We start from the raw sequence: 25,931 nt of genomic DNA on the forward strand, positions 1-25,931 counted from the left end.
CTGATCCTAATATGTTTTTAACCATCAGAAGTTTGTTACTGTGGAAGCATGCATTTACATTCAACAATACTGTTGTTACGTGATATTGACATAGGTTGTCAATGGCTGCCACATCTCTTCCATCTACACAACTTCAAACATAGAGCCCTGTGTGAAATAATAGGGAGTCCCATATTTCTAGATCATTATCATTAAAGTAGTGTCATAAGTACAAAATGCTTAAAACTGATGATACACTTCACAAAGTATATCTCTGAATCATATAAATGTGTAAAAAATTATAACCATACAAAATGTAGTGACATCTTGTGACTATTGTGAATGCCTTGATGTGAAACAGTTGTAAAACAAGTAGTATTGGGACAGACCACAGCCAGTGTATTGTTCCCAAGAATTGGTCAGACATAGAGGTAAGGGCGGACAACTCAAGTACATGTGACCTTGGACGTAAAATAACTTTCCGATGACATTACAATTTAAACTTGTAACCATCTGCATTGTGTATATATACTGGTATATAATAAATATATATACACTGGTATATCATAAATACTTGTATAGTTCAGACTCATGAGATTCAAGAAGATTTGTTTACATAATTTTCTTAAGTGGAAGAAAATGCTTAAAAAAGGATTGCATACTTAAAAATGCCATTTCATCTGAAAGCAAGCAGCATGTCATGTTCAGATATTAAATCAAAATAAATATTCCCATTAAATATTTGAATATTTTCAGTAAGTGTACAGGTTGAGAGTCGTGATGTAATTTCTCTTCAGCTGCTAGAAAACGGAGGTTAGCCTGAGAGATATAATAAAAGATCAAGGACAATGTACACGAGGAGTTAGTATAACCTGTACAATTTCAGCAGCTCTCAAATACATTCACATTATAAAACAACATAAAACCACCTTGGGCATTTATCAACTGATAGGATTGTTCAACATTACATTAACCAATCAGGACTTGGAATCTGCTGGTACTAAACACTTATCTCATGTAAGTAGGGATTTATCAGTTACCATGACAACAGTGACAAAAACTTTGTAAGTCAGGTGCAAGATCAGAGATTGTTGTTTAATGCTGATCTCAGTACTCAAACTGTATGAAAGAGAAGCGTAAATATTAGGTCTGGACCAGACAATCAAGTGATCATTATGCTGGTATGAAAAAAATACAAAACTACTTTCAACATGCTGTGAAGATATACTGTGTAAGACACAAGGGCACTCTCTGCATGTTTATCAGATAAAATGGCATAGCATGAACACACAAATCAGAAGCCATTTTGGTAACTTGTTTCCACAAAATCATAAATGTAAGGATAAAATTACTAACATGCCAAGAAATCATACAATAAAAAATAAGAGATAATAATGAAACTCAGATCTTGGCCCTTCAAATTTTGCAATCACATTGTCAGTCTGGTACATTCCAAACATAAAATTCAAATTCAGTCAATGAGCATTTTCACAGCTTTTGAATATGTCATGTCTCCAAAACATGAGTTCAAAACAAGAAGCATGGCAACATCTTTTATTTGTACAGTCAGCTGAGGTAAAGGCAGGTGTTCTCTAGACTGTACTAACAGGCATTCTATGGGTTGTAATGGCAGGTGTTCTCTAGACTGTACTAACAGGCATTCTATGGGTTGTAATGGCAGGTGTTCTCTAGACTGTACTAACAGGCATTCTATGGGTTGTAATGGCAGGTGTTCTCTAGACTGTACTAACAGGCATTCTATGGGTTGTAATGGCAGGTGTTCTCTAGACTGTACTAACAGGCATTCTATGGGTTGTAATGGCAGGTGTTTAGTACCAGCACAATTCTCCTGATCCTCACTTCAAACAGTCAATACAAAATATAACTATACCAAAAATATATGGATTAAGTAAATACCAGCAATGTTACCATGACAGTTGGTCTGTACAAATCATTCACATGTCTGTACTTCTTGTGTGTCTACAGTTAAACATAACTTTTTTTCTAAAACATCACTTAGCCTTGGTTGCTGTAGTAAAATGCGTTAGATGTCCAGTCACATTAGGTACGCCCTTAACGCTGCTGGCACTGCAGCATAGTGACAGAAAACACTACCACTAACCACTAGAAAATACAAAATTCACTCTCTTGTACAAAAGTTCACTAATAACCGTTCTGCTCAGCTTTGATCGGGGAGTCATGATAACTAAGGGATACTGGGAAATATACCTTTCACTCATATCTCCCATTTACAAAAAGCAATGACTGAAGCATTTTAAATAATAATTTGCAAAACTGCCACAAAAAAACAATATGTGAAAAAAACCAAGTGTCATAATTCATTAACATTTGTAAATTTTATATCACATATAAAACTGGCTCAAGAAATACATTGATTCCAAAGAGGATTTCATAAGATGAATTAGTCTTACGCTGTTAAGGGCAGTGGGGTGGTCCAGTGGTTAAGGCATAAAGCCACACCACAGATCAGGGTTTGAATCTCAAAATACGCCTATCTAAATGTGTCTCCTGCTGTAATATGGCTGAAATATTGCCAAGAAACAGCATAAAACTTCTCACTCACTCACTCCTCCCCTTCAAAGCTGTACAGAGAATAAAGCACCAAGAAATCAGCATACAGAGAGACAATACCTATACACTTGTCTCCTTCTTAAATGCACTATCCCCACTGTCTTGTTGAGGAAGCCACACATTGTCAAAACTATCATCCTCCGAGGTAGAACTTGTGTCCTCCAACAGGCCTCGGAATCCTGACTGTGTTAGTCGGTCATACTCACTCATCGACCTTGGTAGCCAAAAGGCCTTCTTGGCAAGGTCGTCACTCTCACTAGCTTGTGATATGAGTTTATGCAGCACTTTCTCCTGGTATGAATGGTTCACATATGCATATGCTATTTTCCTTGGACGATCTTTGAACTGTTCCTCCCAACCAAGAGAACGTTGTTTTTGCATGCCTCGATGGCGAGAGTATTTATCATAAGGTCGGTGGCGTTTTCGATGTGTTGGATCGGAGTGATGGTCAGACTCGTTGATCACAGGTCTCCGCTGACTGTGCAGCTGACCATCCGAGTCTGCCGGACACATTAAGTCACGTGACTGGTCATCTGACATGACCGGACTCTTCGAGCCATCACCTTTTGTCCTAGGTACAACACTAGATGAACTTGAATGGTTACGTTTGTGACAGCGATAACGACTGCTGTCAGAGCTATAGTCCCCTGACAAAGGTCGTGCTGTATTCGGGCTATGTACACGTTCACCTGATGACGGACGAGAGTTCCGTCTTGGACTCAGTCCTCGGGATTTTATGTGATCATTCCTTGACTTATGAGGACTGACCGGTGGTATAAAACCATTCTGACCACCACGGTCCACGTGACTAGGCAAGACTGGCAGTTTCTGCGGGTGAAGGATCTCCATCCCATTATCACTAACTTGACTCTGGCCATCGAAGTCTCTGAGGCGGGGCACAGAACCATCCCGTACCACATACTCCCCTGCAGGAATCACTGGCACCACCCCTGCACGGAGCTGACGGGGCAAGGTGTTATTCCGGGGAGCTACAGGGGTGAAGGCACTCGGGTGGGATCCTGTGCCCAGGGAGCAGGCGCTGGGAGAGCGCTGATGTTGAGGTAGCAGAGGCCCCCCAGGGGTCAGATTACAACATGGGCTAACAGCCCCACCTCTGTCAGGAATCTTCAAGCCCCCCACAGGGGTCATCTGACTCCGGTCCATTGGGGGTCCTGGCATCCTCCCAGGGCTGTGCTGGATGTTCATTGGAAGCTGTGGAGCCCCGTGGTGTATCGCTATCCCTGGGTTGTTCAAGTTGGCCCCGTGTTGCATGTTGGGCTTGCCCGCCGAGTCTTTGGTTTGAATCTGTATTTCAATACTTAGGTGAGTGTTTGCATCACTGTTTGTGCCCTGACTTAGTCTTCGATTGATGTCCGATGTTGACATATTGTCTGTCATACTGTCACAATTGAGGTCTTTATTCACATCTTTGTTCATTATTTTCGAATGAGTGTGGCGATTTTTCTGCCAGAATTTCTTAGCTGCCCCATTTTGTCTGGGGTTGTAAAAATTAGGGAACCCTTCCTGGTTACTGCTGACGGACCCCTCTTTGGAGGAGTTCGGCACTGGGACTAGATTGATGTTAGACTGCTTACCAGGGTTGTTCTTCATTTGGTAAGCCTTTGCAATATTGGAGGATTTCTGAGAATACGTTGTGGATACATCCACACTACTGTTTGATTTGACCACATTGCCATTGACCTGTGTCACCTGAGTGGGCGGGTCAGTATTTACAGGAAAGCTGTACAGCGGTTGAGGTCCACATCCAAAGAACCGCTTCCAGCTCAAACGTGAGTCCCTCCTCATCAGGCAGAAATATCCCACCATGAACACACCAAGCAATGCACTTGTCACTCCATATAAATAACTAAAGATTAACTCCTGGTATGGGATGATATTTTTAAATGGTCTGGCAACAGCGAAAGCTCCACACACCCAGGCCACAATATACAGAAACAACATGGCCACGAGGGCTCGCAGCTGTGTGATGGGACGTCTCTCCTGGTCCAAGATGCTGATGGACGATGCATTGTCATCATCGTCGTTATGGAGCTGAGTTAGACTCTGGGTCTCAAGGTTGGTATCTGCCTGGTTTGGGACCAGCTCAATCTCATTCACATGCATCTCCTCTGTCTCATCCGTCTCGTTCAGGTTGTTGGGCTGTCCACGAATCACACATGAGATCCTCAAGAAGAAGATGAGGTTGAGCACCACAAGGAGAGCTACTGGGCCATAGAATGCACCTAGACTTGGCTCCCAGGCCAGGAAGCAGCTGAAACACAGGGCAGAGCGTTTTACAGAGCATTGTGTAAAACAGGACATAATGGTTTACAGGGTAGAGTGTTTTACAGGGCATTGTGTAAGACAGTTCATAATGGTTTACAGGGCAGAGTGTTTAACACAGCTGGGTTTTGCTTGACACTGCAAGGCATAATATTTGACAGGGAGGGGACTTGGAGACAATCTGAGGAGGCAGAGATGAAGAACACAAAGAGGACCTGTGGACAAATGCAGCAATGGGCCCAGGACGGACAGCACTGGAAAACACCAGTAACAGCTTCAGCTGCTTAGAGCATGAAGTGATTAAGAAGTGATATTTGACAGAACATAATGTTGTATAGAATTCTATAAGGTCCCAGAACAATAACTCAACCAAGGTTGGGTCAAAGGTTAAATTATTTTCTGTTTTGCTGATGATACTGTAAAATTGAGACTGAAGAGTGGCCTCCATAAGCTTATGTTCGTATGTCCACAACGTTAACTCGTCAGCATCGCTACAGCGGCTCTACACTTACTAATCACTTCCTGAGTAGAAGTTGAAGTTGACAGCAGCAGTGATGCCACAGATGATGATGGGGACGCCCCAGCCCAGGAAGTAGAACCTGAGGATGGGTTTGGGGGGTAGAGGCATGACAACTGGCTCTGGTGGTGGTGAAGGAGGACGCTCAGCCTTCAGGAACTTCTTGAACATGTTGCTTCAGGGAAGAAGTAAGGAGTGGTTTAATATACAATGTTCAACAGTCAGGTTACACAAGAATAAAGAATCAGATAGTCTGGATGAAACATAAAACAAAATGACATGCAAGAATTATCCTTTTGCTTCCCTGCACGTGACACTAGAGTTACTTCCCTTTTGTATTATCAACTTCTCTGTCTACACTGTGATGAGCTATGGTAACACTTCCATAGAAAGTTGCATCTGGTGAACTGATCAATCAAAATGGAGGTTCTTAGGCTAATCAGATGTAAGCTTTCTACAACAATTCAGTTTCATTGTTTTTTTCACTTTCTCTATTCAGGTTTTTCAGTTTTAGCAAGAACACAGAATGTACACTCAAAAGCAGGCTACACTCATGTATAGATGGCAGGATAGAAATGTCCACCACAATCAGGAAATGTTACATTTTTTCTTAATTGTTTATGGTTGTATTTTAAACAGGTAATCACGAGCTGATCAGAAAGCTGTCCTCCCTTAAAATGAGAATTCTACCTTTCTGTAAGAGTTCAGCGACACAAACTCCAACAGAGGCGTCATCAGAGCTTCACAGAGAAGTCTCATACAGGAGTGAAAGATTAGATCTTTATTCAAACTGATTTATCACTGAATATTTTAGCCTCCAAACAAGATTTCAAATCTTGTGTTTTGCTCCAATTATGAGAGAAAGTTAGTGCTGTGGCTGTCTTACTTAGAAGTGATCGTGATCCAGAAGACTGCACACAGTGTGAGGTAGTGTATGGCAATCCCCGCAATCTGACACACCAACTCAAAGTCAGTGCGGTTGATGCCCATAGTGAAGGCCACTATAAGCAACAGCACACTGATGCAGATGTTGATCACGGAGTGCTTCATCTTCTTCGGGATGTAGATCATTCTGCAACAATAAATCACACACTGCATCAAACACTGGGTCACACATGTAGCCACATATATCATCAAATACCTAATAACACATCGATTCAAATATCCAAACATTAACCAACATTCTCATGTCAGTCCCAGTGAGCAGCAGAAATATGCGGCACCAACTGTACCTATGAACAGAATTAAATGTACTTAGGAGGACACGGGGCTTGTGATGTCTGCATCTCCAGCAGCTTACCTGAAGCAGGTGACATAAGTGATGATGACGGCCATCATGCACAACATGCAGATGCAGCTGCCGACGTAGATGATGGGCTCCATGATGAATCGGCCGTAATGATCCTTGGCGTTCTCCTGAAACACAGAGCGACCTTTGTCACACACATCGTTACTTTGAAACAATAAGAAGAAATTTGATCTCAGCCTCATGATCGGCTTGATCTCATCCTACCTGGTACCCTTTCATTGCTGGATGTACAAGGACATATTTCAAACAGTCTCTTGGCGATCCATTAAGGTGAAACTTCCTCTAAACACTGTTTCAAATATTAAATGTATACAGGCTGTTAACATGCATGAGTACAGCAAGTTTGAAATCTCTACCTGCAAGATGGCGAAGTTGGAGAGGTGGTAGCACTTGACGGTGGTGATGTTGCCAATGAAGCTGACGATCTCGCAGCCATCCGTACACCAGTCTCCTAGTCCACCTGTCACAAGACAAGGTCAAGGTCAAGGGGATCACAACATACATACAACAGAATACTGCCTCCAACAAACACCATGTGTACATTTACTGAAGTCAACTACTTGGAAACAACAAAATATGTTTTATTCAGTAGATTTTCGTCTCAAAGCAAAGGTGAGGCCAAACATACACCAAGACCACGAAATGTATTTTTCTGTCTATACTTCCTGAAATAGACAATATACAGACTAATCTGAATCACATCCATCCTGCAAATAATGCTTCAATCAATTGAACATAAAAAATACTTTCTTGAAAAATTACTCACTTTTGTAACTATTTTGGCCTGATCTGTGACATATTATGATTACTTGGGAGAATCTGTTGCAATGTAATGATGTCGCTTGTTCCAGTATCAGAAGGGGTATATACGTTATTAGATACCGCATGTTTATATCATATGCAGATATATTTCAAACCTGCTACACGCAAAATAATTTACTCAAATACTGACTGTTTGAAAACACCCATTTCACTGTGCAACTCATATCCTTCTTCCAGAGGGGTATAAGATTTATTTCCCTGCTCTCTTATTTCCTTTCCAGTATTTTATCAATGTGGCATCAACCAATCAGATTTCAACATTCTGACATGGAGGTGAGTTAAACACAAGATTCAGTCTATTTAGACCCTGACACACAAGTTGTACCCACCATGAGCTCCAAAGTCCCAGTAGACAGCGGCTAGGGATGCGTGGGGGTCAGGCACGTGGAAGTTGAGAGTGATGGGATTCGACAGATTTAAAACTGGTTCCTCTGCAACGAAAAGGAGTTAGGGAGTGAGTGAAAGATGTTTGGACATTTTCACTACCATCAATATCAGAACATCATCTTCACTATAGACGAAAACAGCATTCACAACAGCATTTACTATGTCCTACACAACTGTTGTGACCAGACACACTAACGAGTGAATGACAACACCACCCCAGAGATATTATATTAGCCCGTATAACACTGAAACATCTTGATAAACAAGACATGCAGCCAACCTAGTTTGATTTCTACTTGCAAATTTTAAAAGAATTTATCAACAAAAACTCTTTGAAATTTTGAAATTTGATTTTGAATGTTTGACTTTCAGTTTAGTTGTTTCCTCACAAGTCCGACTCACCAACAGCAATGGAAAACACCTGGGAGACCACGGACCAGTTGCCGTCTCCAAGCACGGGGTCTTCAAAATGTTTCTTAGTTCTAGGAAACAAAGCATGGTTTCGGTAGACTGTGACCTGGATGTTGGCGTCCTCAGCCACACCAGCATCCTGCAATAGCGTTGGTGGGATGTCTGCAGATGCTTGTATGTTCTGCAACAAAGAATCATACATGAGAACAGTTGAAGGGGAAACGTGATATGGCTATATTCTTCAGTACTGCAAAACGTAAAGACAAGTCTAAGTAAACTTAGTCGCAGTGTATTTTGTTTCAGTGCATTTCGTTACACTCCACCACTGAGTCTAACAAAACCTAGCAGAAGGTCGCGTCAGGTAATCTTTGAGCGACCAATGACCGTCCAATCAAATGCGAGACGGTTAAATAGATTTAACCAATCAGGCAACGGCTACTATTAAGGGATTGCAGAGACTTACAAATTCAGGTCACTGACACCAATCTAAACACAAACAAAAATCTGCATGTAACACAAATATTTGACCTGCAGTATACACACGTTGGGGTTTCTGTTGCCATGGTTACAGTTAGCTAATATTTCCGCAAAATGACATCCTTGAATATTGCCCAAAACACCATTTTCAGCGACTGTTTACTCACTGTTGTCATGGTTGTACGTACGCCGTGTGCATCACCCAGAAACAAGCGTACGCTAAATGGCATTTGGAATCATTCGGGTGAGAACCTTTTCGAGATAAAAACTTCAAAAGGTATGTGCAAATGTCCACTTTCGCAATTTGGAAAGCTGTGTTCTGATTGGTCAATCTCAAAGGTTACCTGACGCGACCTCCCATAAGGTTTTGTTAGACTCAGTAGTGGAGTGTAACGAAAAGTAATGAGGATAAGTTTACTTACACTGCTTAAAGACGCTCATAACATCTGCACAAATGCAACTGCACTCTGTAAGTGTATGTGTGTGTGAGTGTGCTGTTGTTGTTGCTGTTGTTTTTGATGTTTTGTGTTATTCAACAACACTCAACAATATCCCGGCTATATGAGAGCGGTCTGTTAATAATCAAGTCTTGATGAGACAATCCAGATATCAACAGCAAGAGCATCAATCTACACAACTGGGATACCATGACCAAGTCAGCAGGCCTGACCACCCATCCTGTTAGTCGCCAGATCTGATGAAAAGCATGTCAGCTCCCAATGATCTGCCCATTTGTCGCTGTACAACAATTATGTGTGATATGTGGGCTGCAAAACCAACATGTCTCCTCCTTCATCAGATGACATTATAACCTTAACCAGTCTCAAAGTAGAGAATGACAGCTGCAAAAAACATCACAAAAGTTATAAACATACCATAATCCAATTATCTTACAGATAGTGCCACAAACCTTCAACTGTATGACAAGAATGGCACAGTCATAAGTACTGAGCAATGTGATCAATATTGACATCAACACACTTCCTGAAGGTCATCCACTCTGACATAACAACATGATAGTTAAATACAATATTTCAAAATTCCAAAAGCATTTAAACGCATAAGGTGAAAGATAAGAACGCTGTTACAAAATCCTCGAAACAATAGTTTCTACAGTCTTCCCACACTTCAACACCTGTCTAACTCAGCCAACAAGGACACCAGCTTCCAGTCTCTCGGTTCCCAAGGAAATATTCATTAAAACCTCCTGCAGTATACTTGACAAAAGCTCTCGCTTCAATTTCTGCATCAGCGGATGAGGATATACCTATACTGACATCCACAGCAAATCAGGGCATGGGCTTGTGTTGGGCTGACATATAACAAGCTACAGTTGTTGCACTTGGGACACGTCACATGAATATTTATGTTTTGGGTGCATAAACAAGAAGTATGCTGTTTCTAGCAAGGCTCTCATCAGTATGCAAGTCAGCCTGATCTGGTATCACAGTCGGACTGCATACAGCTTTCAGAGTGTTACTTGGGTGTGATGATAAAGTACATATTGTTGGTGATTTCTCCATGAACACTAATATAGTACTGGATAGAGGACAGTAATATCACAGTTGCCATGGTGACCTGTAGTCTGCAAAATTACAGTACATCATACTGGCCTGTTTCAGTCTTTCCTTCGGCCATATTTTCACAAATCAACAGTATACCTTTCTAAATACACATTTACCAACATACTGACTGGCCCTTACACAAAACAACTAAACGCTACACCTCTTCCACCTTTATGACAAGCAGTAGTACACCTCTAACTTTATACAACACAACAGTACACCTCTAGACAACACAACATTACACCTCTAGACAACACAACATTACACCTCTAGACAACACAACAGTACACCTCTAGACAACACAACAGTACACCTCTAGACAACACAACATTACACCTCTAGACAACACAACATTACACCTCTAGACAACACAACATTACACCTCTAGACAACACAACATTACACCTCTAGACAACACAACATTACACCTCTACCTTTATTCCATACAAAATTACACCTCTACCTTTATGCAACACAACACTACACCTCTAGACAACACAACATTACACCTCTAGACAACACAACATTACACCTCTACCTTTATACCACACAACACTACACCTCTACCTTTATACAACACAACATTATACCTCTACCTTTATTCCGTACAAAATTACACCTCTACCTTTATGCAACACAACACTACACCTCTACCTTTATAACAAACAACACTACACCTTTACCTTTATACAACACAACATTACACCTCTACCTTTATACCACACAACACTACACCTCTACCTTTATACAACACAACATTACACCTCTAGACAACACAACATTACACCTCTACCTTTATTCCATACAAAATTACACCTCTACCTTTATGCAACACAACACTACACCTCTAGACAACACATTACACCTCTAGACAACACAACATTACACCTCTACCTTTATACCACACAACACTACACCTCTACCTTTATACAACACAACATTACACCTCTAGACAACACAACATTACACCTCTACCTTTATTCCGTACAAAATCACACCTCTACCTTTATGCAACACAACACTACACCTCTACCTTTATAACAAACAACACTACACCTCTACCTTTATACAACACAACAATACACCTCTATCTTTATACCACACAACATTACACCTCTACACAACACAACACTACACCTGTACCTTTATTCCACACAACATTACACCTCTATCTTCATACAACACAACACTACACCTCTACCTTTATACCATACAAGTACCATACAACACTACACCTTTACACAACATAACATTACACCTCTACCTTTATACCACACAACACTACACCTCTACCTTTATACCAAGCCACAGTACATTTCTACCTTTATACCAAAACACAGCACGCCTTAACACCTACTGCTACAGGTAAGCATTGATATTTGCTAAAGTTCAAATGGAACCAAGAAAGTACAGTACCAATATGGCAGGTGTATTTACATGAGACCACATCAATCTAACCTGTTCAAACCCATATAGTCAAGTGTTACTGTGGATACAGTTTTTTCACTACTATTTCAAGTTTAACTGACAAACTGGCTCCCATAAGTGAGAAGCAATTATGACATGTGATTCATTAAGTACAGGAATCTTTGAAGTCCTACTCATCCTCCATTATGGCAGGGCTCTCTATCATCTACAATTAGGCTCTCGCTAAGCTACCTTTCATCCACCTCCATCTGCAACAGACTTTTCCTAGCTCACTGCACAATCAAATACATGCCAGCAATCACATCCCCACCAAGTTATTTCCTTGTAAAGAAATGTCTATAGAATCCTAGAAAACCTATTTGCTATTCTTCTTGTACTTGCTTGCTATCCTTTCTAGGTGTTCTCAGATGTGCTGGTTAAAAACTTTTTCAATCAATACATCTTTCTAAAGGAGGACTACAAAGAGACTAATGAGCAATGGTGGCTTTAGTAGAGTTCAGCTCCTTCTTGCTCATACTACAAGGGAACAACTGTAAAAAGCAAGTTTTTTTTTTCAAATCAGTAAGATAAACATGGAAAGGTCAATATCCCAGAAATCCTACATACAATAATGTGCAGGATACGCAATCATGCTTTGTAATAAACTGCACTGAATATTTTATTTTCTTCTGGAAAATATACATAAATCAAAATAGGAAGATATAGTTTATAATAGCTTACTGGAGGACAGTTACAAAAATAAATTCAAAAACAATTCTGCAAAATATTACAAAAATGGAAGCTACACTTGCTCGATGTTGCTCACCAGTAAGCTATATTGCAGCTTTATCAGAGGCAACAAAACAGATGGTTGATATTATGAGCAAACTCACAAGGTGTTCAACCTGTCATTTCCTCACATATCCCAAACTCAGACAACTTACTGTTTCCTCACAACAATGATACGACACAAGTAATGTCATAGGCAGTGACATATTATTTGACTTTCACCTCCAATATAACAAACAGGGCTGTGATGATTATCACCCACTAGGACTACAAGTGATATCACCTACCAGGAATACAAGGAATATCATCGAAAGAATACGAGGAATATTCCCTACCAGGAATACAGGGCATATCAGCCATCAAGAATATGAGGAATATCATCCACCAGGAATACAAGGAATAGCACCCAACAGGAATATGGGGAATATCACCCAGCAGGAATACGAGGTATATCATATAACAGGAATATGATGAATGATGCCCACTGAATACAAGGAACATCACCCACTTGGAATACGAGGGGCATCAACCACCAGGAATACAGGACATTTCACCCACAAAGAATACAAGAAATATCATCCACCAGGTATATGAGGAGTAAGTTTCACCAACCAGGAATATGAGGAATATCATCCACCAGGTATATGAGGAATATCTGCCCAGCAAACGTTTCACTTCCTGTACAGCAAGTCACAACATCCAGTGAAGCATTAATAATCACTGAGAGCTATGACCTGCCGTGTCAATGGCCAATACACATCACGTAGGTTGACATTCCCCTGCAATAAAGCACACATAAAGGTGTTGCTGCTGTCACTGCCGCTGCTGCAAGATGTGTGCACATTCTGTGACTCCCACAGGACACGGCTGTTGAACCTCCTTCATGGATAGTCTGTGTATGCAGAACAAAACTTAGGTCACTGGGAAACTTTACACACATGAGGGTCTTCAGGGAGGGCTTGCAAACACATAAATAGTTTTACACTTCAACACAGTCACTCATCTATCAAATATTCAAGTCTTAACACATGAGGAGTATATACCAAGTACTCAGGGACCTATTCTGTGCAATGTACATCAAAGGTGAGAAGCATCAAGTTCTTGGGACCATTTCCCTGCCAGATTTATCACGAGTGACAAACACCTGGCAGTGGGGGACCTATTCCCTTCCAGATTTATCACCAGTGTCAAATACTAGGTAGTGGGGGACCTATTTTGTACCAGATTCGGCATGAGAAACAAACAATGAAGCACTTGTTACCCATTCTGTTAGGGTATTGAAACAAGCAAATGAAATTTATCCTTCTATCAAATGTATTTAAGATCATGAGGCTGACAGCCTGCCATCTCAGCCTGCTGTACACTAATCAGTGAAAGCAAAGCACAAGTTGCCCAAGTGGTGGAGAGCCTCAATCAGCTTGAAGCAATAAACCCACAGGTGGTTAGAGTGGTGCTATGAAAGAAATATCTCTCTCATAAACCATCATAAAGAACAAACTTTGAATTTTCCACACAGGAGTAAAGTAACAACTACCAAAACAAGTGGCAGCCCTTCCTGTTCCTGACAGACTCACTGGTTGTGGCTTGTGCTGGGTGTGGCATGAGCTGGGTGTGGCTTGTGCTGGGTGTGGCATGAGCTGGGTGGTGACATGACCTAACTGTGATTCATCTTGGGAGCCCAGAACACAGGCACACATAACAAAGCCTGTTTCCCAGTACTCAAATCAGGTCCTCAACGTTATGTATGTCAGGAGTCCAGATAACAGCCACACACACAACGAAGCCTGTCTCCCTATACCTGATTCAGACCATACATGTGATGTGTGTTGGGATGGAAGAACACAGCCACACACAAAACGAAAGCCTGTCTCCCTATACCCGATTCAGGCCGAACATGTGATGTGTGTTGGGATGCAAAAAGACCGCCACACACACAACGAAGCCTGTCTCCCTGTACCCGTTTCAGGCCCTACACACGATGTGTGTTTGGGATAAACCTACACCTTATGTAATACCTGGTATGTTGAACATAATAATTATGATTCAAAGAGTTAATCGACACGTGATGAAGTCAAGAAACAACACACATGGAGAGGTGTTTGTCACCTGCCACACCTAGCAGTATATTTGTTATTCTGGGAGGGCAGCACTGTATGTCCAAGAAGATGCAGGTGGGCTGGAGAAACTCTGAACATGTATACCTTTCAGAGTAACAGAGATGACATAGTAAACCAGTCAACAATGTATTTGGGTGGAAGGTTTGTTACAGCCAGAGACAGTGTGATAGGTGGATTGACTATTACAGAGAGTGACGTCATGTTGGGTGGTCTGATTGTTACCAAGAAACATAGTGACAAGTGGACTGACCAGAAGAGACAGTGACATGGACTGATTGTTACCAGGAGAAACCACATAGTGACAGGGGGACTGATTGTTAGTAAGTTACGAGGAGAGACAATGACATGTGGACTGATTGTTCCAGGAGTGACAAAGTGACAGCTGGACCATTTGTTACCAAAAGAAACAGTGACCTCAACATCTCACTGGTTGATGGTGTGACAACCGTGTCATGGTGACCTCAAAACCTCAGTGGTTGATAGTGTGACAACCATGTCATTGTGACCTCAAAACCTCAGTGGTTGATAGTGTGACAACCGTGTCATGGTGACCTCGACACCTCAGTGGTTGATACAGTGACATCCGTGTCATGGTGACCTCGACAACTCTGTGGTTGATAGGGTGAGCCAGGTCTCACATCGATAAACATTTCATATGATCTAAGGTGAATCTTGTGCCTACTCTCACAAGCATAAACTATCGAGCTGACATTCTGCCCTGTTATGTCATCCAGGACATCAATGTTTGAAGAATATTAGTACATGCAGACCAACAGTTCTTCCTACCTTCATGGACAAGTGGAGGTCATCCGTTGTGTTCCCAAAGCGTGAACAGGAAAACAAACTGCGAGAATATCCCCGCTTTGCCTTCTTCCTGGATTTCTCTAGAGCACAGTATATCCGAGATGGATTGGTCAAGGACTCCCGTAACACATTTATGGCCATGTTGAAAGCATAGCGACTCCATTTCCTGGATGGTGATGGTGGCGCCACCTGCTGGGTCATGTTTTCCAATGCAAGGACAAACCTGGAAACAATAGCACATTCCAGTGACCACACTGAACACTTAATATATTTCTTAACTCAAGTCAGAAGTACAGTACTCACTCAACCATTAAAAGGCACACTTATTACAGGTACCAGCATTTGCTTCAACCAAATTTAATAGCCTGAATAAAAAGAAAATAACTGTTTCTTGGGCACACTATTTTCATAAGTGATGAGGATGGTAGGACTTTGATTGAAAATAAAGTGACAAGGGAGGAACACATTTTTGTTTTTCCTCTTTGAAAATCGTAAAAAATTATGTTTTCTAAATGGCAATAAAAAATTGTTACACGCACAAATAAAAGTGAAAAACATTACACGTTTCTCATTACGTCACAACTGTCTCGAAAAGGGATATTTTTGAGAAATGTTATTTTCATAATAAAATAATTCAGTGTTGACATCAATGACACACACCTGCTGCAAGCTTTCTTTTGCATTTGTGCTCCTGCAAGGGTTGCTGGTGTTGCCATGGTAACATTGTTCACCACTTCCACAATGGCATCAGATATCTGCAAGAGATAAAGAGTAAGAGAGTGAGTCAGATGCAACACCATCATCATCAACATCACTGACATCATCGACATATCATTATCATCATCGTCGTCATCCTCTTACGGCAATCCTACATGGAAAGTACAAACTGCTGCCTGTGATGAAAGGCATTATTTTGTCGAAAATTGATAATGTTTTCAGGACCATTTCATTTATTGAAACAAAAGTAAAAATATGTAATCATACAATTTTTCTCAATGGACTAATATAAATATCATCCAGAAAGCTGAATTATTATTCTAAATATAATAAATGATTTCAGAATTAGACATACATTTATAGACCTGCAGGAAATTAAGCATCTGAGAATGAATAGTTCCATGAAATGAGCATGAATATCAATAGGGACCAGCCATTTGATGTTATGAGTGGTACACAGATTTTATCCCCTAAAAGTTTCCCCCAAGAATATTTCCTTGAAAACTTATTAACAGTCAGACAAGTTGAAAAAAACATTTTCTGCCAAAAATATGTGTTCTGTGTTCTGTAAAAAAGTAATTAGGCTAATATTTTTTTCATTATACCTGGTTTTAAATTAACTCGTAATTCAGCTATAGGTGAATTAATATCTTGCCTCCATACAAAATCACAGCCTCTCTAACCAAAATCTTATGATCAGTTAGTTAATATTTGTGGACAGACTGTGGCAAACAGTTACACACAGAAGAGGAATAATTTCAAAAACATTAAATGATACTAATCACTAAGGGAACAAACAGGAACTTTCAGTCAAGCAACACTTCCTAATCTGTTCTCTTTCCTCTGTACATCAGAACATTTGAGTAAAATAACTGTCGCTCAACCAAGCAGCTGTCAGTAAGGTTGACAGAGTTACGTCCCTTTGACCAAATGTCCCTTAATTGGCACCAAATTTATCATGTGGGCAGAAACGCTATTGACAGTTGATAACATTTCCCTGTCAACATGTCTGACAAGACGAAGGTCGTTCTAACACTTCAGCCATATTGCATCCCTACCTCAGCACCCACAGAGACAAAGCCTTTGAGTTTGTCGATGGCATCGGAGACAAACACAGCGTCCATGACAGACATATCAGGGAAGATAGGCATGGGCAGGTTGAGAGTCATGTTGATTTTGCTGATGTATTCAAACACTGTGGTTGCATTTATCTCCTCCTGAAATATGGTGACAGATACAATCACAAACCAATATCAAATCTCAAACACAGGGAAACAGTAAACCATTCAAAAGTCAAACTCCTCAATCAAACAGTTACACAGATTATTATTATTTAAATCAACATGTCTTCTTCATGCAGTGTTTAAGAGGTGATGTTTTAATAGTTCACAAAGATAACTGTAGCTCTAGAGCGTATGTACTCTGCCACATTTTCAATGGAATTTTGCCAGGTCACTCTCATCCGACGTGACACAAGGTCGTAGCTTCAAGTTCTAGCTTCTAATAATCCCCAAAACACGACAAAAAATGTATTCTAACTGTAGATCTATTACATGATCGAGAAAAGTGAAACCACTGCAAGTCACCTGTGCCAGTCTGTGAAGCATGCGTGTCCTGTCGCTGACGTAGTCACACTGGGATATGTTGAGGTACTTCCAGTATCCATACTCGTCACAGTAATATGTGGCAAAGTCGTTCTTGCCCCCGACTTTACAAGGTTTCTTGACTGTCACCCCAGCGATGGTTTCATGCCACGTGTAGTTTCCCTTGTTTGTTATTTTATGGATATGAGGACAGTTTTTCTCAGGATCTTTAATAACTGTTATTGAGACATCTCGGGAAACTTTTCCTTGAGGCGTGGAAACTTGACAGCTCCATACACCCGAGTGTGACTTTTGTAAATTATTCAATGCTAATGTGTGCGTGATGATTGTATCGTCTGGTGTTTTGGATGTGACAACAAAGACACCAGCAGATTTGTTGGTTTCCACAGCAACTCCTTTCCGTATCCATGCTATGTGTGTGTCTGCATGTATAAAAGAGGCTCGGCAGTTGAATGGCAGTTTGTCACCTTCAAACACGATCTGACTCTCCTGAGGACTTATGACGAAGAATGGCAACTGAAGGTCATGCTCTGAAACATCAAGGTCATCCATCAGGCAAAAGTTACCTTGAACGCACAGTGTACTCATGCAGAGAATAGAAGCTGGACTTTCAGTGTGACAAGCTTTCACTGGTAGGATACTCCACCACGAAGGTGAACTTACTTGACAAAACAGAATTTTACTAGACTCAACCTTCATGCATGCAACCATGCTGGAAGACTACAATACCCCGATTTTTGGCCATGATTTGCTAAGGACCACAAGAAATCAGTCTTGGTAAAATGTGTGCCATCATATTTCCAAACTGGTGTTCTCACTATCAACCCTTAGGTGAAGGAAGTGAAGATTGTCTTGTCAGGAATGAGCTATTCAACATTCACAGACAAAGCTTGGTAAAATAACATCAACGTCGTATGATGTAGTAATGGGCAAAATGAATAATTTCTTTGAATTTTCATGTATATGTCTTTTTTCTTAAATAGTTTAAATGAAAGGACTGGTTGATAGTGCAAAACTATTTTCTTGGCTACAGATGGCGGAAAAGACCAATTAGACAACAGTGATGGTATTTCAACAAGTGGCACAAACCCTGGTGGTATTTCAACAAGTGGCACAAACCCTGGTGGTATTTCAACAATCGGCACAGCCATGATGGTATTTCAACAAGTGGCACAACAGTGATTGTATTTCAACAAGTGGTACAGTCATGATGGTATTTCAACAAGTGGCACAACCCTGGTGGTATTTTAACAAGTGGCACAACAGTGATGGTATTTCAACAAGTGGCACAAACCCTGGTGGTATTTTAACAAGTGGCACAAACCCTGGTGGTATTTTAACAAGTGGCACAACAGTGATTGTATTTCAACAAGTGGTACAGTCATGATGGTATTTCAACAAGTGGCACAACCCTGGTGGTATTTCAACAAGTGGCACAATAGTGATGGTATTTCAACAATCGGAACAGCCATAGTGGCATTTCAACACTTGGCACAGCTATATGGTTTTTCAACGAGTGGCACAGTTATATGATATTTTAATAAGTGGCACAACTATGATGATATTCCATCTAGTAGCACACCACTGATCGTATTTCAACATATGCACAGACCTAAAAATGGTATACATCTGTAATTTGACAAATATCTACCTTATATTTTCAAATACATCAAAAATTTATGAGTAAATAAAATATGTGGAACAGGAAATATGATTTTCTTCCTCACTAAAACAACCCCAACCTGTGTTTACACTATGTCAAATAACACCAGTCCTGTGTTATGCCTTCATGAACCAAGGGAGTGCTCTGCTGTTCACTCAGTGCCTATCTCCCTCTGCCATATTAAACTCATCACACATGACATTTCATATCCTTTGAAGCAATTACAGTGTATGCCATTAACCTGCCACTCGACCACCGACTAACATCAACGAAGGTCAGCACTAACTGATATCACAATGAGGTGGCTGCTCCCTCAGTTGACATTAACAGTGTAAAAGTGGCGACTTGACAAGACTGTTTCCCTCACAACTTGTTGTGACACTCACATTTTTATTACTGCTGATTACAGTGAGGACAGGTGATGGAAATTCCCAAAGTACACCAATTTAACCTTCATCAAAACTAGCAGAACCAAAAATACATTTCAGATCAGAAAATACAACAAATATGTCCAGTGAAAAAAAAGATCACAAACGACAAATGACTTCCAAAATATGTCAAATTTAGAGGGCAAAAATAGTCTTTTTGCGAACAAGATCCCTGAAGTGTGCATAAGACAGAAAAAAGCTTACTGGCACCAAAGATGTCCTAGCCAAGCTTTGATCTCCCCTCAGAAATGTAGTTGCTTTAACAAGGTGTTATTACAGATAATTAAGCTACAGCAAAAAGTGAAAGTGGCGAGGTTTGCACTTGTTTGTAATCCATCTCTCATTCAGATGTGCAATGATTTAAGCTTGGACACATATATACTTAGGATAGTGTAAGTACTACTGCCACCTCAACTACCATGACCACCACCATGTCACCCAGTGGTCCTCCACAAAACCTCCTTCATACTGCCAGTATAAACACTCTTAAATTATGATCATAACACACTTTTCCCCCACTACTACATCCATCTCCTTCGCTTCCTCTCCTAATCGACCTGTGAAGGTCTGAGGTAAAATAGGCCTTCAGCAAACATGCTTGCCATAAAAGGTAACTATTCTTGTCGTAAGAGGCGACTAATAGGATCAGGTGGTCAGACTTGCTGACTTGGTTGACACATGTCATCGTATCCCAATTGTGCAGATCAATGCTCATGTTGTTGATCACTGGATTGTCTGGTCCAGACTCGATTATTTACAGACCGCCACCATATAGCTTGAATATTGCTGAGTGCAACTCAACTCACTACCTCACTCTTGTCCTTATCAACACCCACACCTTGTACCTTCTCATTCCCCATTATCGTTTTACTTTTCTGACTCGGTTCATGCTCTATCTCTCAGATGCTGCCATTACCTACCTGGCATGCAAGGATACACTGAAAACACCTTTAACTTTATATAGGCATGTCCAACTCCATACTCCTTACCCATCAATCTAATCCACGTCACAATACATGTTCCCCTCTGCCTCCCCCCAAAACCTCATGCACGTCACCATTCACCTGACCCATTACTCTAATCCACTTCACAATACATGGCCCATCCCCTCCCCACCACCAACTCGTGCCACACACCATTCACATGACCCATCACTCTAATCCACCTCCTAATCACTCCCCACACCATTCCCTCACCCATCACTCTAATCCACTTCACAATACATGCCCCCATCCCCTCTCCACCATAAACTCGTGCCCCACACCATTCACCTGACCCATCACTCTAATCCACCCCCAATCACCCCTCACACCATTCCCCTCACCCATCTCTCTAATCCACCTCCCGATCTCCCTTCACCCATCTCTCTAATCCACCTCCCAATCACTCCCCACACCATTCCCCTCACCCATCTCTCTAATCCACCCCTCAAACACTCCCCACACCAATCCCCTCACCCTAATCCACCCTCCAATGACTCCCCATGCCATTTCCCTCACCCATCACTCTAATCCACCCCACAATCACTCCCCACACCATTCCCCTCACTCTAATCCACCACCCAATCACTCCCCACACCATTCCCCTCACCGATCTTTCTATTCCACCTCCCAATCACCCCCTAACCATTCCCCTCACCTATCTCTCTAATCCACCTCCCAATCACCCCATACACCATTCACCTGACCCATCACTCTAATCCACCTCCATCCCCCAATCACCCCTCACACCATCCCCTCACCCATCACTCTAATCCACCTCCCGATCACACCCTAACCGTTCCCCTCACCGATCACTCAAATACACCCCCAAATCACCCCTCACACCATTCCCCTCACCCATCTCTCTAATCCACTCCACAATCATCCCCACACCATTCACCTCACTCTAATCCACAACCAAATCAACCCTCACACCATTCACCTCACCCATCTCTCTAATCCACCCTGAATCACTCCCCACACCATTCCCCTCACCCATCTCTCTAATCCACCCCACAATCACCCCCCACCCCATTCCCCTTACCCATCACTCTAATCCACTCCCTTCCCCCCTTCCAATCACCCCCCACCCCCTCACCCATCACTCTAATCCACCTCCCAATCACTCCCCACACCATTCCCCTCACCCCTCACTCTAATCCACCCCCCACACCATTTCCCTCACACCTCACTCTAATCCACCCCCAATACCTGCCTCACTCCCCCATCCTTGTGACTCCCATCTATCTCTCTAATGTAACCCCCTCATCCCTAACCTTCCACACAAACTGTGCCATGTGCCATTTCCACCCTCCATCTAAACATACCCCATTCTGGAGCAATCCTCTGAGTTATGTTTTTGCATTCACCAGAGTCTGCTGATCTGGACAGCTTTATCACCCGAGTGAGCCGTGTTTAGTTTGTAATTAAAAGATTACAGTTTTATTAAGATTAATGCAGCCATCACACATGGTTGATGACTGTCACACTTGGTCAGGCTGTGTCAACAAAGTGACCATTTTTCACACTGATCCAGCTGGGAAGCACTTTCCAAGTCTGGCACTCAGTGCCATTATTTATAGACTACATAGTTATTAATGTCACTGTATCTGCCCATGTGCCCAGAACCTCACATCACTAAGTAACATACACACATGAGATAAGGATGTGTTAATGCAAGCAAGAGACATTAACATTCTCTGACGTTAATTTTGTACAAGGATTAATTTCATGATTTACATTATCACTGTGCTAGACAAGACTACAAACCTGTTACTCAGTAACTAGCGAAAATCTAAAGACTTGTTTCCTTCTGAAACCTGGTTAACATTAACCAGTTGTCTGTAATAACCTGTGTACAAGATGGATACGATAACCAGTGTCGTCTACCTGTATCCACAACACTTCCCCTCCCTCCACCCCACCAGCTCCAAGATTCAGTCTCGGTTCCATTATCAGCTAGTCAATTGCCTCTAGTCAGTGATCTAGATGTTTCACATTATCACTGGTCTGCTTATTTTATGTCTGTTGGCAATCCTGCCCAGTACTTTGTTATCTAGCAATCAAAACTTTTCAAAGGCAAATAGTTTCTCAAGCAGTGTTGCACTGTAGAAGGGAAACCGTGACAGGTCAGATATCTGTCTGCATGCTAACACCATACCCTCTACACAGGTATGACTCTCACTACACACGTATGGCACCCTCCACACCAACAGTTAAGGGGGGTCTGGGTGCTGTTACAAGGGGGAGGGGAGGGGAGTGAGAAGCGGTCTTGAAAGGTAGATTAGAGCAGATTCAAACAGTATTCCCTCAATACACACAAATGATCACAAATTATTTCGCCCCTTCACAACACCATAAATCCAGGAAGATCCCCAAGATCCACTTAGTTGCTCTACCTGTAATCCCTTCCAAGTCCAGCAGTACATAGCCACATGTATGTACAGTGCCAGGTAACTGCTGTGGTAGTCTGGGCCTAGATATTTTAAGCTCTCTTAGCGCTAAGATAGTTGTAAGTTAATGTTAATGTACGGCACTTACCACTATCTTATTGCTAAGAGAGATTGGAAAATCTATGCCCTGTCTCACAGTCCCTGAACCACATTTGTGTTCCTAATGTCTCTCCCTCCCTGTAATGCTAAAGAGCAAGTCTAGATTTCCCCAGGTGAGTCTCTGGTCCCAGTGGGGCTCCTTTTCAATTTAGATAGGTTTATTTGTTACTATTAAAATTATACATCTTAGGTTACCCCAACACATTGTTTCAGTACCAAATGTCCACAGCTTTGTCACTTCCTACATAGTGAGGACAATGAAATCTTTCAACTCACTGCAATGAAGATCAACAGTCTTCAACTTGGAGAGTATCCGCCCCTTCATGGCATCGGGGAGCTGGCACTTGGTGGAAGACTGGATTCGAACCCCCTTGTCCTTAGCCCAGCGGACCATCCAGCTGAGGTGGCAGTCACAGCGAAGGTATTCCGAGTTGAAGTCACTGGAACACCAATAGCAGCAAACCTCAGACGTGTTTCACAAGGCAATCTTAATGGCACAGCTGCACAAAGCTGACATTATGGGAATTAAGTCTTTGAGAGCAGCGGTGTGCACACAGTTTTCCGGAGTGAGGATGGGAAGAAACAAGGTGGGGTTGGTATCTCTTCTTTTTTGTCGGGCGAGTCATCAAAGGGAGGGTGGGATGGAAGATTTTACGTCAGGCTGGACTGGGGTGGGGTGGGGTGGGGTGGGGTGGAGACTCGCTAAGAGCATGGTTGAATCATTTGTTGGGGAGGGGGCTTAGGGCGTGGTTGTTGATGGGTGGGTACTATGTGGATGACTGGAATGCAGTAAAGGATTGTAGTGCAGATACAGCAAAAGCAAAAAGGACACTAAACTACTTTATTTTACAGAACAGTCTACTCAATCGGCAAGGAAACACAAAGCTTACATTCGTTTGAGTGCAGTGAGATCATTGAATGTTCCTTCTGGGATGGTGTTAATTCTGTTGCGGGATAGGAATCTGAAACAAACATTGAAATCAGCACATGGAAATCATTCTTGGCCTAAAGAACACTACTGTAAAGGTAGTGATGACATAACGTGCCCTACACAGAACTTTAAGTGTAGCTCCCATGAACTCAGGCTAGTGTTCGCTTTAACACAGAAACTTGCGTTTTTCACAGCAAACACTGACAAAAGCATGCAGAACATTTGGTCTGCATGTTCTGGATGCATAGATTCTTATCTACTTATATTTAAAAAGTAAGCAAAATACAAAAAAGCAAGACAATTTGAAATGATTCAGGATTGTAAGGAAAATTTTATGTGCAAAATATCTGGGCTACATATTTATAACTTGATTTCTGCACACGCTCTTACAAAACCTACCGCGAACACTGCCTCAGGTATCTCAACACGCTGTGAAATTACACAAACACCAGGTGTTCCTTCATTAGTATATCACAATGACATCAGCCATTTCTACATTCACACTGTACAGATAGTGACAATAATAAATGTTATGATGACTATAGCAGCTCTGAGACATTTGTGACAACACCTGGTGTCGTAGACACTGACAGTCCAGCAATGGCATGATAAATCATATTAATCCAGTTTAGGCCTGACAAACCATTTGCAGATAGCATGTGCAATCATCCATGGCAGTGGAACACACTCACAGCTCTACATAACATTTAGCTCATGTGGGCACTGTACACATTGTCTTTTTCTGGAGTGAGTATTATGAATGTTGAGTGAGTATTTCATTTTCCGTTACCCACTGCTTTCAACTATGCAGGTATTTCAATGATTTTACTCACCTAAATATATGTCATAGAGTAAGTTTACTAAGCAGGTGTGTGCTGCCTAATGTCATAAGTAAATCAAAACCAACGTAAATATAAGGGAAATGATTTCATACAGTACAACACTAGAAGCAAACTAACAGTACAACTTGATAGCAATCAACGTCTTTTTCATTATGCGAGTTTCATAAATGTATTCCGTATGCATGTGTCTTGAACTCTTTGGGTATCTAACACTTTAAATGCTTACTTAGTCCGCAACAATTTTTTTCAAAGCATAATTTTTGTATGTGTATTTTACCCGGATACACAGCTTATCTGGGCCCCTGACACTCGTAGTGAAGGAACACATCTCAAACCGGGCATCTTTGCTTTATTTGGTTTATATGGCTACCATTGGTTCCTGTGGGCGTTCACTGATCCAACTACCTGTCAGGCTGTAGACATGGGTTGATACTCCACTGGGTACAGTGTGTGAAGCCCATTTCTGGTGTCCCCTGCCATGATGTTGCTGGAATATTGCTAAAAGCAGCATAAAACTAAGTTCACTTAAATAATTCCTCACTTCCTTCAAAATCAAGGTGACGTAACAAGAAAGTCAACTTACAGTTTCTCCAACTTGGGCAGTCCCGTGAACATACTACTACTGATGGTGCCGATCTGGTTCCAAGACAGATCTCTGCAAATAGAAGGAGAAAGCGGTCACCCTGTCCACGGTCTGCAGTATTCCATGCAGATACAAGAGTAGACGTTACTCACAACTTCCACTCCCAGCTACT

General features: G+C 41.6%; 1 protein-coding gene across 1 annotated transcript in view; it reads right to left on the bottom strand.

The window, feature by feature from the left end:
* Positions 1-1,289: 1,289 nt before the first annotated feature.
* Positions 1,290-25,931, bottom strand: part of LOC137265749 (adhesion G protein-coupled receptor A3-like) — a 110,485-nt gene continuing 85,843 nt past the window's right edge. Inside the window, exons 4-17 of the mRNA XM_067801198.1 lie at positions 25,760-25,831; positions 24,294-24,365; positions 23,680-23,843; positions 17,763-18,310; positions 17,235-17,393; positions 16,120-16,214; positions 15,442-15,682; positions 8,292-8,481; positions 7,832-7,933; positions 7,037-7,140; positions 6,672-6,787; positions 6,258-6,443; positions 5,367-5,546; positions 1,290-4,843 (exon numbers count right to left, since the gene is read on the bottom strand). Of these exons, the coding sequence (XP_067657299.1) occupies positions 2,632-4,843; positions 5,367-5,546; positions 6,258-6,443; positions 6,672-6,787; positions 7,037-7,140; positions 7,832-7,933; positions 8,292-8,481; positions 15,442-15,682; positions 16,120-16,214; positions 17,235-17,393; positions 17,763-18,310; positions 23,680-23,843; positions 24,294-24,365; positions 25,760-25,831 (4,441 nt within the window). The 3' untranslated portion in view covers positions 1,290-2,631. The remainder of the gene's footprint in view (positions 4,844-5,366; positions 5,547-6,257; positions 6,444-6,671; positions 6,788-7,036; positions 7,141-7,831; positions 7,934-8,291; positions 8,482-15,441; positions 15,683-16,119; positions 16,215-17,234; positions 17,394-17,762; positions 18,311-23,679; positions 23,844-24,293; positions 24,366-25,759; positions 25,832-25,931) is intronic.

This window comes from Haliotis asinina, chromosome 15, assembly GCF_037392515.1.
Source record: "Haliotis asinina isolate JCU_RB_2024 chromosome 15, JCU_Hal_asi_v2, whole genome shotgun sequence".
Classification (NCBI taxonomy): Eukaryota; Metazoa; Mollusca; class Gastropoda; order Lepetellida; family Haliotidae; genus Haliotis; species Haliotis asinina.